This window comes from Myxocyprinus asiaticus, chromosome 37 (assembly GCF_019703515.2).
Source record: "Myxocyprinus asiaticus isolate MX2 ecotype Aquarium Trade chromosome 37, UBuf_Myxa_2, whole genome shotgun sequence".
NCBI classification, from domain to species: Eukaryota; Metazoa; Chordata; class Actinopteri; order Cypriniformes; family Catostomidae; genus Myxocyprinus; species Myxocyprinus asiaticus.
The window spans coordinates 11,003,451-11,018,580 of record NC_059380.1 but is presented as its reverse complement, the minus strand read 5'-3'; the positions used below and the strand labels follow the sequence as shown (position 1 = coordinate 11,018,580).

The 15,130-nt window shown below is 38.6% G+C and overlaps 1 protein-coding gene across 2 annotated transcripts in view; it reads right to left on the bottom strand.

Annotated features, from left to right (window-relative positions):
* LOC127428284 (ras association domain-containing protein 5-like) overlaps positions 1 to 15,130 on the bottom strand; it is a 59,004-nt gene that overhangs the window by 23,821 nt on the left and 20,053 nt on the right. For both annotated transcript variants that reach the window (XM_051676543.1, XM_051676544.1), the window contains exon 2: positions 9,547 to 9,677. In XM_051676543.1, the coding sequence (XP_051532503.1) occupies positions 9,547 to 9,677 (131 nt within the window). The remainder of the gene's footprint in view (positions 1 to 9,546; positions 9,678 to 15,130) is intronic.

Here is a 15,130-nt window from a genome sequence, read left to right as displayed (position 1 = left end):
TCAGTTAAAAAGAGCCCTCGCCCTACCTCGTCTCCCCCACTCTTACACACGCTCACACACACACACGGGCACGCACGCTCGCACGGGCACGCACGCACACACACACTGCATCAAAAAGTTACGGTTTATAACGACAATATGGTGACACACATCTTGGCGATTTTGAAGCATTGTTACTTCTGTGGAGAGTTGCAACAAAAAAGATAATCCCATCTTTCGATCTCTCAAATACAAACACGCACAAATGCACTAACATGTTACTCCAGTCAGTGCTCCAGTAAAGCAGCGCAAGCCTGGCTATCCTCCGTTGCTAGTTCTAACGTGACGTTTTCGAATTAGCAACAAAGGCTTGAGCTGTATTAAAGTAAGACACTGAATCTGTGACAGAAGAAAGTAGGTCCTCTCATAAGAGTGTTTTAGGGACGAAAACCAGAAAATGTCTTGAGATAAAACCCTGAACGATGTCTTAAGGTGTGCTAACCGTGGTATAAGCGAAATAATTGACTCAGACCCATTAAATTGTTTAAAAATAATGCACACCCGAGGTGTAACGGGCATTACCACTTCGGGTGTGCATTATTTTTCAACAATTCAACGGTCCATCGTCAGTTATTCCTTACATACATATACATATACATATATACATATATATATATATACATATATATATACATATATATATACATACATATATATATACATATATATACACATATATATATATATATATATATATATATATATATATATATATATACATATATATATACATATATATACACATATATATATATATATATATATATATATATATATATATATATATATATATATATATATATATATTCCGAGCTGTGGACTTCTTAAAGCAGAGACAGAAAGTTTAGAGGCTAGAGGAACCACAATGATGGCACGTGTCAGTAGATATAGCAGCCATATCTGGCACATTACTTTCGAGAAACAAGCGCTAAAGCTCACTGTCATGTGTGTGTCTGCATGCTGTATGTGACAGATTATGTGCCCTTTCCAGTATAAAGAAGGTCATGTAGTGGAATGTTGCACTCTTTCATTGTCTTCCTTTCTTTCAGCTTGTTTCTAATCTGTTTGTGGGCTGCTCAAGCCAGAGCATCATTTTAGCTCAACAATAAGTGTGGAGTAAGTCAGGCTTGCCAGCTCATTCCTGAAATCAACGCATGAGATTCTGAGCTATAGGTTGCGTATATGTGTGGGCATGGGTAGATAATAATTTGAGCACGGAGCTGTGCATATTTTTACACGACTCTGCGTGGGTATTTTCTGGGCATTTTTTTTCTGTGCAGGGAATAAAAATAACAGATTATACAGAATATCTTCTGGGCTCTGTGCCCTATTATAGTAGCACAGAGAAAACAAACAGAACAGGAAGATCAGTGGTGTATCCAGGACATTTTTACTGGGGTGGCCAAGATGTGGCACAGACCTAGTGTGGGGTGGCGATACCGGGGGAACCTTTATGAATGGCACATGATCAAAATGTGTAAATATCGCATTGCTTTGCTTCAACATCTACACATGTAGAATAAATGAATTCTTAAACTCATGTTAGCATTCACTGAATAGTTTGTATTCAATATCAGACTGTTGTTTTGACATTTGACAGTTTTCTATTCCTGTTCTATTTCAACCTATTACAGTTTCTGGGAATCTCTGGTTATTTTAACATAACATCCATTTTTAAATCAGTAATTGTTTAGGAAAAGTCAGTTACACATTTTTAAGAGCTATTCTCATTGTAGAGAATTAATCTGCATATAACATCAGGTATAGTGTATAATCATATAAAGATATAAGTACAGGTGATAACTGATTGAGGCGCAATTCAATCAATTATTCATTCATTTATTAGCTATAACTGCACTGTCCAGCAGAAATATTGTTAAATTGCGTACAAATCAGTGTGTGAAATTGGCTACGAGGGCTTATAGGTGTCTGTCTGGAAACCCCCAAATTGCAGATTGAGCTCTGAATACAGTAAAAAACAAAACTCTATTTACAGTGTCTGCTCAGGTTTATTTTCCACATGTTCTGATAGCTTCAATTACTTTGAATATTACCAAATAAAATAGTTAGTCAAATCATTTGTGGCATTTAAGTGCAATTTGCCCTGCCTCTGCATATTTAAAATGTCAAATAATAAAAACTTTGAAGATTTTATTGGTCTGACTGACCAATAATACACATAAAGAGCTCATAAATAACTCATGTAAAGATTTAAAGTACAGTCACAGCACAAACCCTTCCATTTCACACACAGGTTAGCCATATATATAACTTTAACTATTGAACATATACATCTGTAAAACGCTTTACACACCTTTACACATTAAATCAGAAAACATGGCATTTCATATTTCATGTCAATATAAAGATAACATGCTGAATGTGGTGTAGGGTCTAGCTTACTCTTTAACCTAGCTACTGTAACAATGAAAAAATGTTTTCACATTCACATGGAAATTCGGGATAAATTAAACGTTAGATTAGATGAACATACCTCTCAAATAACAGCTTTCTTTTTGACCACAAATCGACGTCGTCAACTCATTGGAAGTTGGAGGTAGACACTAGCTCGTGTCAGCTTCGTGCTTCTGACCGACCGTTATACTACAGACCTGGCGCCCGCTGCCCGCGACCTGCGGCACCTGCCTGGCCACCCGTGGCCTGCCCCTCCCCCCACTGATCAAAGATCAGCTCACACAGCTTCAGTCCCACCACTACTATAATGGTCAGAAATATAAAACTGACCCTGGGTCAGTGTGGCTCTAAATCAACAAATGACCTGAGATGTCATCTTTGATTGACAGGTGTTTCTATTGGTTCTTCGTTCTTGTGTTGATGAACATGATGAACTACCAATCAGTTCTGGGGTGGCCACAGGGTGGCCAATGAGATTTCAGGGGTGGCCCAGGCCACTACAGGCCACCCCCTAAAATCGCCACTGAGGAAGATGCCTTTAAAAGTCAGCATGAGATGGCATTCACAATATATTTACTTGTGTAATGTGATGTATTCCCCTGTGAAACAGAATATTTGCAGAGAATTAGGATGGGACTTTATTGTATCAACAAAGAATTGACTGGATTGTGAAAAGTGGGCGTTCTGTACAAGAATGAAGCTTTACTGGATTAATGTTAACCAGCATTACAGTACTATGATAATGGTTGGCAAGACATTAAAAAGGTTGCATTAGCAGTAGCTTAAAACAATGCCTAAATTGCTATTTGGCTATTGGTTTACACTTGTGACATCAACTGAAAAGCAAAGTAGCTCGACATCCGAATAGTGTTTTTTTTAAATAGATTCCAGAAAATTCTCCCCATCTTCCACTGGTTGTAGAAACAAAACGTTCCGCTCAAAACTCACACCATTGGTTGAGCCAATGTTGCTGTTTCGGGCTAGACAGGCCGCTTAAACTAACAGAGGAGTGTTTTGATTGCACCACAGTTTAGTTGAAAACCTACAAATGGCTTATTTATTGTTGACTCTGTATGTCAAGCTGAATTTTAACATTGAAATTTTAACATCGAAAAAATTATAGTTACCAGTTTTAAGAAAGTAAAATTGGGTCCATTTTCATTTCATGTTGAATTCAATATTATCATATTCATAAAAATATTTGTACAGTATATCACATTTGTGATTTTTAAAAGATGAGCATACAGGAGATGCTATGGTGAGATGGCAGAGCTTCGTAAATGGCACATGCAAATTGAGAGATTATCTCAGAGATAACAATTTTCTGTTGAACTGCTCTTGATTTCCCCAGCTGCTATATGGTGGCTTGAGAGAGCTGCAGTGCATGCACCACAAAAAAAAAAAAAAAAAAAGGATGTGTGTTTGCTGTGTGCGTGCATGCCGAGGACAGGAAAAGGAAGTGTATGAGAGATGACAACAGCCTATCTTCACTACTATACAAGAGTCAAAGCCGATGAAATACGTTCAGCAGCTAAGGAAACAAACCTCCCAAACAAGCCTTCAACACACAGTCACTCTCACAGCCAATAAACAGTCAGATAAAAATAACAGCTTCTGTAATCTTGCCAATTAATTCTTGTGCCTGATGTTGCAGAGCCCCACAGTGGATTCCAGGGGCTTTCAAGTAAAATCAGTCATTTTTAAGGGGGTCATGGTGATGTTAAATCTGGAGGCTTCAGAGTGGAGCACTACCTTATCTTAGGGTGGTCTTCCTATCTGTGCCCTCTGCAACATTCTGACAGTGGGGTGGTGTTGATGTTGCTGTAAGGCTCCCTAGAGTGGAAACTATTCAGAAGTAGACTGTTAATACAATTGCTGGAGTAAGTTAATACTAGCTGGGCTAATGCTGATGCCATAACAGAACTGGGGAAATATGAGGGCAAGCACACAGTGTCTGCATGATATGAGGAAAATCAGGGTAATGTGCAAGAAGAACATTTTTTATTCTCATAAAACAAGGACGAAGAAAGAACATTGCCACTCAAAAATAACAGGAGAGAAGTGCAACAAAATGTGGGTAGAATATTTTAGAGAATTATTCGATTAGGAGGTGAGAAACAAAAATAAAAATTCTTAGGAGAAACAAAAATAGAAACAAATGAGGCAATTGGCTCATTGACAAAGTGAGATGTTCCATTAGCGTCTGTCTGACGTATGTGTATACACACGCATCCTTAGAAAAGCCCTTATAATAAGTCTTCCTCGGACAGATAGACGAATTCAATTGCAAAATTGATTGCTGAGGACTGTAGGTCAATGGTAGACTTATGGTTAATGGTATGGAAATAAAACAATGTATTGAAAGGCCCTTTTTGTGTTGTTTTATCACTACTAGGCCAATATTTGTCTGCCACTATAATGTAGGCTGATGAATTTTAATTCTTAATAATTATATTTATTGTTAATTAAAAATGAACATTTTTGTTTTATTCTGTAAAGTACTGACAACAGTTCTCTCAAATTCCAAATTAAAATATTGTCATTTTGAGCATTTATTTGCAGAATATGACAGCTGGTCAAAATAACAAAAAAGATGCAGTGTTTTCAGACCTCGAATAATGCAAAGAAAACAAGTTCAAATTCATTATTAAACAACACAATGCTAATGTTTTAACTTAGGAAGAGTTAAATAAATAAATGGAATAACTCTGATTTTCAATCACAGCTTTCATGTGTCTTGGCATGCTCTCTACCAAGTTTTCTTCCAGGATAACCTTGTACATGGCTTGATTCATGTGTCCTTCACAAAGTCGAATCTGCCCGATACCAGCCTTGCTGAAGCACCCCCAGATCATCACAGATCTTCCACCTGGTCATCTAATGGTTAGACGGAGACCTGGAGAGGCCTTCAATCCACAGTGTCTCATACCAACTGTGAAATTACAGTCCTCCCCCTAGTCCCCTGGTACTGGTGTGTCTGTGAAAGAGCTTTGTTCAAATAAATGCTTCTGGCTTCAGAGGTCTGTAAAGTCCCTATAGCCTATGAGGGGGGTGTCAAGCTGACTGCTGTTTTTTTTTGTAATTAAGTTGTAAGGCAGTCATTTCCGGTGCATTTCTAATGCCGGTCTGTTTGCAGAATGATAGATCTCTCTAGGGTTTTTAAATGGCAGTAAAGACAATTACACTGACTTGTTCCAGACTCCAGTTTTAATCCAACACAATGGATGTCAATATGACATATGTACCACCAAAAGCTTTTATATGCACCAATACAATAAGATACTTGTTTTAGGGTGGTGTCTCATGTGTTTTGTAGCAGATTAAATCCATTTAGACACCCTGATATCTACACACTCCTGTAATGGAGGCATTCACATGCAAATCACACACCACACAAGTACAAGACCCTTGACTCATTCTGCATTATATAGCTGCTCATGTCTGCCTTTTATGGTGAGGCTGAGGATAAGACACATGTGTAAAAAAAAAAAGGGGTTGCAATGTATACATTTACCCTAATATCTTGATACAATCTGTAGTTCAAAAGACCAAAGCCTTGCCCTTTGTGAGTAGAGCACTAATGTGAAATTTCATTTCCGTTGAGAATTAACCATAATGCCCTCAGCTGACAGCTTACCATTCAACAGCTTTCAATCTCTGACAGCACAAGCCAGCTGGGTTTGCTTTACTCTCGATTTAGAGGAGATGAAGAGAGACAGAAGTGGCCCCCTAAATTAGGCAGACAGACTGCCATCACAAGAGAGAAATTGGACAAAGGCTTTAAGCAATGTCTATGCTAGGGTGACATCCAAATACATCCTCTTTTTCCCCAGAGATGTGCTTATTTTCGCCCCCCCCCCCAAAAAAAGCATCCAGACCAATTATGCCTGAAATGTCAAGGACTGGTCTTTGTCTTTTTATTGATGTGCTCTCTACAGTTAGGCCTATCATACATTCTACATTTTTGATACTCAGATGTATCCGTTTATATTTTAGTTTATGTGTCCTTACGTGATTTTTCTGAGAGAGGCAGAGCAGTGCACTCTCTCTCTCTCACTCGCTCTCTGCGTGCGTTGCATGTGTGCGCGTGAGAGAGACTGCCAGAGCGCCCTGTCACTCATATCCAGAAAAAAAATGCAATAATGCAAGTACACTTTTAAAAGTACATTCCCAACTCTTCTAATTATTTAATAGACCATTTCAAGCATATCAACGATAACAAGGAACTAGAACGCAACTTTTCCTGAAGCACTTCCGGTATCAATAACGGATCCTTTAAATAATGCTAGGAGTTCAAATATTTTCCTCAAATAAGGTCAAACATTTACCTGAAGGGACTTATCCAGACATGTTTTGATACTGAGCATCTACGCGTGAGTGGCAATGAAAATGTATCGTCGTTTATTTGCTCACAATTATTTCCACAGCGGAGAGCTCAGGAATGATCACTCATGTTATAACAATGTCTTTTTAGGCAAGGTCAGGTCACTCGGTGGACATCTTTGGAACGTTCCTGGGCCAAGGAGCTCTTCTATGTAAACAAGCGGCATGACAGGGCAGCTCCTATCTACTTGAATGGGAAAAGACCAAAATCCCCAAAACAGTTGGTCAAGATTACAATCAAAGAACATATTTCAAATCAGCAGTAAAATCTGATAACAATGGTATCATAAAGTATGCTGCTTTTCCTCAGATTACGCTAAAAAATTACTTTTTCCTGGCTTGTATAGCTAATGCGCATGCGCGTTCTCTAGCTGATTGACCGATAATGTCTGTGTCTAAAAGTTGATTGGCTCATTTACCTGTAAGGCGGGACTTCCTTTCTACATCCGTTGACCGTTGGGAGTTCCAGTTTCTCCCATTCATTTTAATAGAAGTGACCTGTCTCTGGTAAATAGTCTCTTTTTATAATAAATGAAGCTGTTCACACGGTTTCCGTGACATGTGGACAAGGTAAGAATTAATTTTTGTATTGACAAATAATTTTCTTGTCTATTTCTTCTGGATAAAAGCATCTGCTAAATGACTAAATGTAAAAGTAAATGACACTGCAGAGCTTAGTAATCGTGTTAAAGTCACAATGAATGAAGCGCTGTTGTTTTGAATGAGGGTGCGTTCCATTCAGGTGTAATCATCCCTATGCACTTTGAAAACTTAAACATTCACTGTGAGAGCTTTGGTGTGGGGCTCAAAAATAAGGGTCATTCAGAACTCACATTTTAAGTCATTTTTATTGGAAATTCTGTTTGAAGCAATCTTACAGCTTGACTATCATGATTGTTCTCCCTTCAAAATGCCCTTAAAAGGGTGATTTATCCCGTTTGGAACACAGTCCGAGCAGGAAATGTTCAAGGAACAAAAAGACATCACTTCCGTAAACCGTCTTGAAATGCCTTTAGATCAACCATTTTATCAGACTCGCACTTGCTAAGCATTGTCATTTTAAATAACTAAAAATGTTGACTTTATCGAGACAATATCAAATGTATCAAATCCAGAAAATGTAAACTTGTATGATGGATAAAAATAGACCACTAATAATAGTAATAGGCTATAGCTTAGTCCGTCAGATATTTGTAGCGCTATCTATATATGTGACCTGTAAAGCTGGCACTTACATGCTAGTGGCAAAACAAGAACAAAGATCAGGCCATGTGAGGGGAGAAACATGCCTTATGTCTCCATTTATATACTCTCCATCCTAAATATTATATGACAAGCACAAAACGTCAGCCAAGAGAGAGTTTGTGCTTGTAGGTGTAAATAGCACCTGCTTCACAACGCAGCTATTTTTGAAATGAAAGACAAACTGAACCCACAAGTGTTGCTGCAATGGTGTAGTCAGTGTGTAAGGATGGTGAGGATGTGCTTATTTAATGTGGAAGACCCGGGTTCGATGAAATTTAGTACACTAAATTTATTGGTGTAAATAACATCGATCGCAATTTGCACAGTGCAAAAAGCTCTTGTCTTTATGGCATTTAATCTTTTACGTTGTTATTTTATGTTATTGTAATCTACTATATGGCCATTCATAAAATGTACTAAATTTAAAATTTTGGAACGCTCTTTTTGCAATGCATTTTTCAGCGCAAAATTAACGCTCTGGTCTGGTGAGAAACAGACTGCCATATCTGTAGGTTGCCCTGTAGGGTATTATCTGTACTTTATTACTTTTACATTGACATTTATGTATTTGTCAAGTGCTTTTTTCCACAAGTGACTTATAGATCATTCAAACAAAAGTATACATTTTTATTAGTTCATGCATTCTCTAAGAATCAAACCCATGACCTTGGCATGGCTAGCACTATGATCTGCCACAGGAGCAACAGGAAAATTTGGTCTCTTGGCCAGTCTATTAAGTTATATCATATGCTTCAAAGAAGTGTGAGCTCAGCTAGAAACTGGGTCAAAAATAAGCTAATGACTTTCTATGTGTGCTTTGCTGAGGACTGTGTGCCCCAGGCAGGCTCATGCAGCTCTTCCTCAGTCTCAACTGTGCTGTCACTTCCTGTGTACCTGGGACTAAACTCATTCCCATTGTAATTTGTAGCCAAGCATCAGAGAAGCAGTTGCGTGTGGCTAATATATCAGAATTATGTGTGCTTTGCTGAGGACTGTGTGCCCCAGGCAGGCTCATGCAGCTCTTCCTCAGTCTCAACTGTGCTGTCACTTCCTGTGTACCTGGGACTAAACTCATTCCCATTGTAATTTGTAGCCAAGCATCAGAGAAGCAGTTGCGTGTGGCTAATATATCAGAATAAAGCAACCCAGGGATGATCAGATTCTGCTTCCGTTTCATCCCTCACATATTTCTTCATATTTTCATGCTCGATCGGTGCATCCCTAGTTAGTGTATAGGTCAAAGTACCATGGTATTACTGTCATCTGATACCATTACTGTGCAAAAATACTTTTTGGTACTGGGTAAGAGGGTAAGAGCTGGATAAGAAATGTATTTATCAACAGCTTGTTTTACAGTAGGCAAACCTTATAGGATACAGATATTTCACTGTTCTGTCTCCTTGCGTTTCAAATCTCTCTCTTATAGTGCGTATAAAGCGGTAGTGGTTGAGTGAGTGAACTTACCATGTCCGGAGGGTCTGCGGCACTGGGCCTCTGTGGAGTGGGGGATGCCACATCCTCCGTCTGCTGGTCTAGTTGGTTGCAGTCCAGCTGAACAAGCCCCTGACACTCCAAATGACATGTGTAGCTGCAGTCTGGGGGCCAGAGACAAACAGGGAACACAGTCACTAACAGCAATGAATCACACAGAGAAGCAGCAGTTTAGAGAACCACTGAGGGCTACCGACACTCTTTCAGGTCCTGAAACAGCACCATGTTTGAAATGGCTGGAGGAGGATTGGGCTATGTGTATTTTCATTGAAAATATAAGTGTCAAAATGAGCACTGAAGCCTTTGGAAAAACTAGGCTAAAACTGGTGATGATAAACTGGCAATGTGTATGTTGTGGACATGTGCAGATATACAATACACATATCTCTCCATACACACCCAACTTCCAACTAGAGACAGCAAGATTATTCAGAATGAAGTGCTCTGCAATTACAGTCTCTCATTTACTTTAAAGACATAGTGTGGCCTCAACAGAAACATTAATTATATGGAGGGATTCAGTCATGAGTCTCTCTCTCTCTCTCTCTCTCTCTCTCTCTCTCAAGCAGTGCCATATTCATTCAACTTCAGATTAAAACAGGTTTAACCCTAGAGCTAGATGTTAATAGAAATCAGGAGACATTAATTATTTTATTCAGCTCTAACATTAGAAGCTGTATCTTTTGTGCTTTCTCAGATTGTTGTTGTGTTTGGCGCCATCTAGTGGATGTCTGTTGCTCAATTAAATGTTGCACTTTTAAAGAGTTCACAGTAGCGCCATCTTTGATTTTGAACGGGAATGAAAACGAGGCTATGAGGGACAGACTTACCATCTCCTCAATGGCACGTGCAGCATAAAGCTGTAAAAAATTCAGATCCCATCTGATTTTACAGTACTTATGTTGTCTGGAGTTTGTTGTCTACTGAATGTTCTTGGAAAGACATTTTTTCACAGTTTTGTCCACAGAACATTCCAAAAACACTTTAAATGCCCATTGTGCAAAGGTGCCTCAGTTTGTTCCTGGGAGGCAACAGACGTCCTAACCTCGCCCCCTCCCTCCCGAAAAAAGCAAAGATCGCTGTTAAAGGCGCTTACAATGAAAGTGAAAGGGGCCAGTGCATAGCATTAAAATATAAAAGCATAGCCACAAAATGTAAACATTATACGTGTTAACATGATTTTAGTGAGATAAAAATCGCTTTCTAACCATATCTTTGAAGTTATTTCCAAATTACAACTTCAATTTCATGACAACAAAGAACAATCAAGTTAAAGAAGCTCAACCACCAGATGCCGCCAGAATGACACATCCTCAAAAGTTAATGGAGACCAGTGAAACAAGGCGTATAACCCTAAGAGCCTGCCAAGAAACTTTTCATTGACAAGAGGAATTATTTTCTCCACCCGTAAATGCCCACACAGGACCCATTTTTCCATGTTTTTGCTTTGGAAAGTAGCATATCAAAGACAACACTGGTTAGCTGACGTCATTATCCAAAACGTTCCATTTAGCATCATACAGAGGATATGTTCTCAGAACAGTACAAAGAGTGAAAAACACAAACAAAAGAAAGCCCCCCATAGCCATTTTCAATCATTACTCAAGGCCACATGGTAACCATGGAAACAACATTCAGTCCCACTAGATATTCTGCAGCACCGGCTGACCATGATTTTATATGACATGGTCTATGGTCAGAATGAAATTGTAGCTTAGTACAGAATACTGAATAGCATTTGTCAGTCCGATCAAATAATGAGTCAATAAAGAGATGTTAAAAGTCACGGATGTAATTACTTACTTACATTCATCACACTGGAAATGGATGGTCAAGTTGAGCACATTGTGTTGCGGGATACAGTATCCCAGCCAGTGTGTTCTGTATACCACTCATTTTGGCAAACATAGAAGGTAATGCCATTCGATGCATACTGAAAATTTGCATACTGTGTTCATGAATCATACTATACTGTATACTGTAGCAATACTAAGAGTAGTAAAGTAGAATTAGAACAAAGCCATGGTATCCTGCAGTGAGGCTGCACAGTATTTACATTCATACAGTGCGTGGCAAGGATTTGTTCTCATATATAAGTTTGTGGTCAACAAAACAAAGTGCTGAAGTGATAATGACATACAGCTCAATCGGTTTACCTTTTTTGAAGACAAAGACAACTCGATTAGGTTGTGTATCTGTCTCTACAGACCAGCAATATCAATGCTGGTGCACAGAGGGAGTGACAGATGTCAACAGTGAATACTGATTCTCTGCAGATTGATTATCAGTGGCAAACACATTGCTACTGTCAGCGTGGAAGAGTAGGGGAAGTACCGGTCACAGTGAAAGGACATTGGGAATGCCAAGAGGCCCTACAAAACACAGATAACACAGATGGAAAATGGACATCACTTTCTTAGGTGTGTCACTGACAGCCACACCGCCAAAATATAAATGTTAAGGGGAGTGTTGAGCAGGACTGAGAAAGAGTGTCCAAACCAAACAGACTGCTTGAGGACCGGGAAATGTGTTATGGGAGGAGGTGAAGCTTCCCTCCGGCTCTACCTCTCACCTTCAACCTCAGCTTGATATCAACAGTGTAGTTTGACGCAACACCCTGATAACTTCACACAGTATGGGAACAGGTTTTAGAGAGGAAAACCCTGACACGTGCAGCAACAGTCAGGTGATAAAACTCTAGGTCAAAGACTTCAAACTAAAAGGAGTGGGATAAAATCAGCAAGCCAAAAATATGAAGGGTTTTTGTGGTATCATTCCATTAGGATTGCATTTGGGGAAAAAAGTATTCAAATGCTTGAATTTACCTGGATTTTTGGATAACGGATAAAGTCACAATAGACAAACACAGTCTGCTTTACTCTTAAGAACCCAAGAATTTTAATTATGGTGTATTTTTCTTTCCCAATTAAATGTTGTGTTTTTGGGTTTTAAAGGTTGTAAAATGTCCCCCATATATTTCACAAACTTCCATCAAATGAATTCATTAATCTTTAATCAAATTAATAAAACAAAAAAAACTAAAAAGTTTTATGAATTTAATTTTGTAAATTCAATGTGGTAAAATTTCGGTTATGAAATTTAAATGCGTAAATCTTAAAAATAGGCTAAAATATATATATTTTTAGGTTGTGTGTGTGTGTGTGTACACACACACACACACACCAATATTTCACAGGTAAAATACATTCAAGTTTTTTTTAAGTTTTTCCCATATTTAGTGAGAAAAGGGTATTATTTAACTGCTTCAAATACATTTTTGAATTTTTTCTACCAGAGTTGCCTGAGGCTTTAACAAATAACATACTATCAATGATACATTCCTTTGTTGAACATAGTGTGTAAACATTCACAGTGCATGGTGGAAAAATATTTGAATCCTTAGGCTGATGACTTCTCAGACTAAATGTACGCCTCTATTTCAGTCACATCTAAATGGGACACAGTTAAATGTCCCAAACAAGATTGGAGGTTTATAATAGCCAAATCTTATTTGAGACTCTTTAGACTACATGTCGAGGGCTCGAGGTAATTAGTCACTACGCCACAGCATATGCTCCAACAGCCAGTGTCCTTATCCTTGAAATCTAGTGCACTAAACACTCTGAACATATGCTCACTACCCCCTGCATCTTCACATGCCCTTACTGCAGTGCGGTTTGAACCCCCTAACCCTTATTAATAGAAGAGTGTGCCGCCAAGGGCTAATTACTGACTGAGAGCTTTTGGGGTTGCAGACAGTAATTCAGAAGATTAGCTGAGATATAAAAGTTGTTTAAATGTGGAGGATAATACAATATGCATGAAGTGTCCAGGAATGACCAGACGGTATGGCCAATGGTTGGAGGGTGTATTTTATGCTGAAAGATTCCACTGTGTCCAATCACTTCTACACTTGGGAGATCCAAAATCAATTTCCTTTAACTTTGGCTGTTTAGCCAAAAGGACCAAACAACCTGAAATGATGGAATAACTTTAAATGGAAGAATATTAATCCATGTTTTCCTAGTTACATAGAATCTGGACACTTTTGTGACACTTAAACATGTATGAATGTTCTTGTGTTATTTAACAAAATATCAAAACAAGTGGCATCTATTTTAGAGAAAGACAGTTTCAAGAAAACATTTCAAAAACTAGTTTTTCAGGTTTCAAATGATAAAACAAAAGGATATATTGTTCAAAATTAAACAAAAAGCATTTGGACACTGTCTGGTTGTCAAACTTTAGTGGAACATGTCTATAGTTAATGTGATGAACTACACCAGTGGTTACTCTGTTAAGATACCTGTGCAAACTTGAAGGCAGCTGACTTCATACATCCACTAAAATCACCTTGAGATCAGCTAGTTTAAAGAACAAAAATAGCTCAGAAAAGTGAAGTTAGTTCTGAGAGAAGGTCTAGTATATTTTTGGAGCCCGGGTAGAGTCACCAGGAAATGTGCCCCAAAGGCTATTTGTTTTGCCACGAATCCTTGTGGACTCAGCAGTCACAATTCTTGTGTAATGTTTGGAAACATTGGGTCATGAGTAGAGAATCCCTATGGATAGAGTATTACCCAAGAAGTTTACTGGAAATGCTTCAGTGCTGTTATAAAACAGTGCTGGTAACAGAAGCCCTTACATTAGGTGGGTTTCCATCTAACTATATTTATGCGCATTTTGAAAATGTACATAAGAATTCCTGAATGGAAACGCTTGATATGCAAATAAACTTTCAAAATTGGCTTAAAATTGAATGCGCTAGGAGGAGGTGGAGTTTTGCATTAGTTAAAATGTTGATGTGACATTTTGATGTGACTAGCCCACAGAAAGGTCAGACCTTGGCATACAATTCTTTGAACATAGCGCTTGTTATTCGGAAGTGTTTAACCCACAGCTGGTCAATAAAGTGGGTCCTCACAATCCGCCAGAACAGTTTTGAGAGCGGGTGCTCCCAGGTGTGCGGAGACTTATGAGGTGTGTGGGAATCGCAGCTATTTCAGCCCACATTAAATCGGTTATTAAACAAATTCTGTGGCGTCTTGTGGATGGATTTAATAAAATGAGATAATTGCTCCAATCTTTTAAATACAACTGCCCCCAAAGCAGGGAGAGGTCATTCAGCTGCTCCATGACGAGGCGGCTCCCTCATGATAATGCACATTACGTAGTGGATGGAAATGCGCAACAATTCGTATTTTCTTAAGTCTAATTTTTAGAAATGTGCTTAAATGCTAAACATTTTGGATGGAAACCCAGCAAATGAGCACCACTGCAAGGTCAAACTCTTGTCCTGGTCATATTAAACACAATGTTTATTCGGATATGTGTGGAATTTCCTCAGGTCACATACTTGCATCTCTGCTCTGTAAATGCTTGGGTCTGTCCCTTTAAAACATCACTTCCCATATTAACATGGTTACTTCCTTATGATGTTAAATATGTTTGCTGACCAGTAAAAAGATTTGGTTACTTGGCTGGAACTTTGCACCGAACTCCCCTGAAATAGCTGGAATGTGCGGGGGGAGTTTGTAGAGGGGACGAGACTACTGATGCC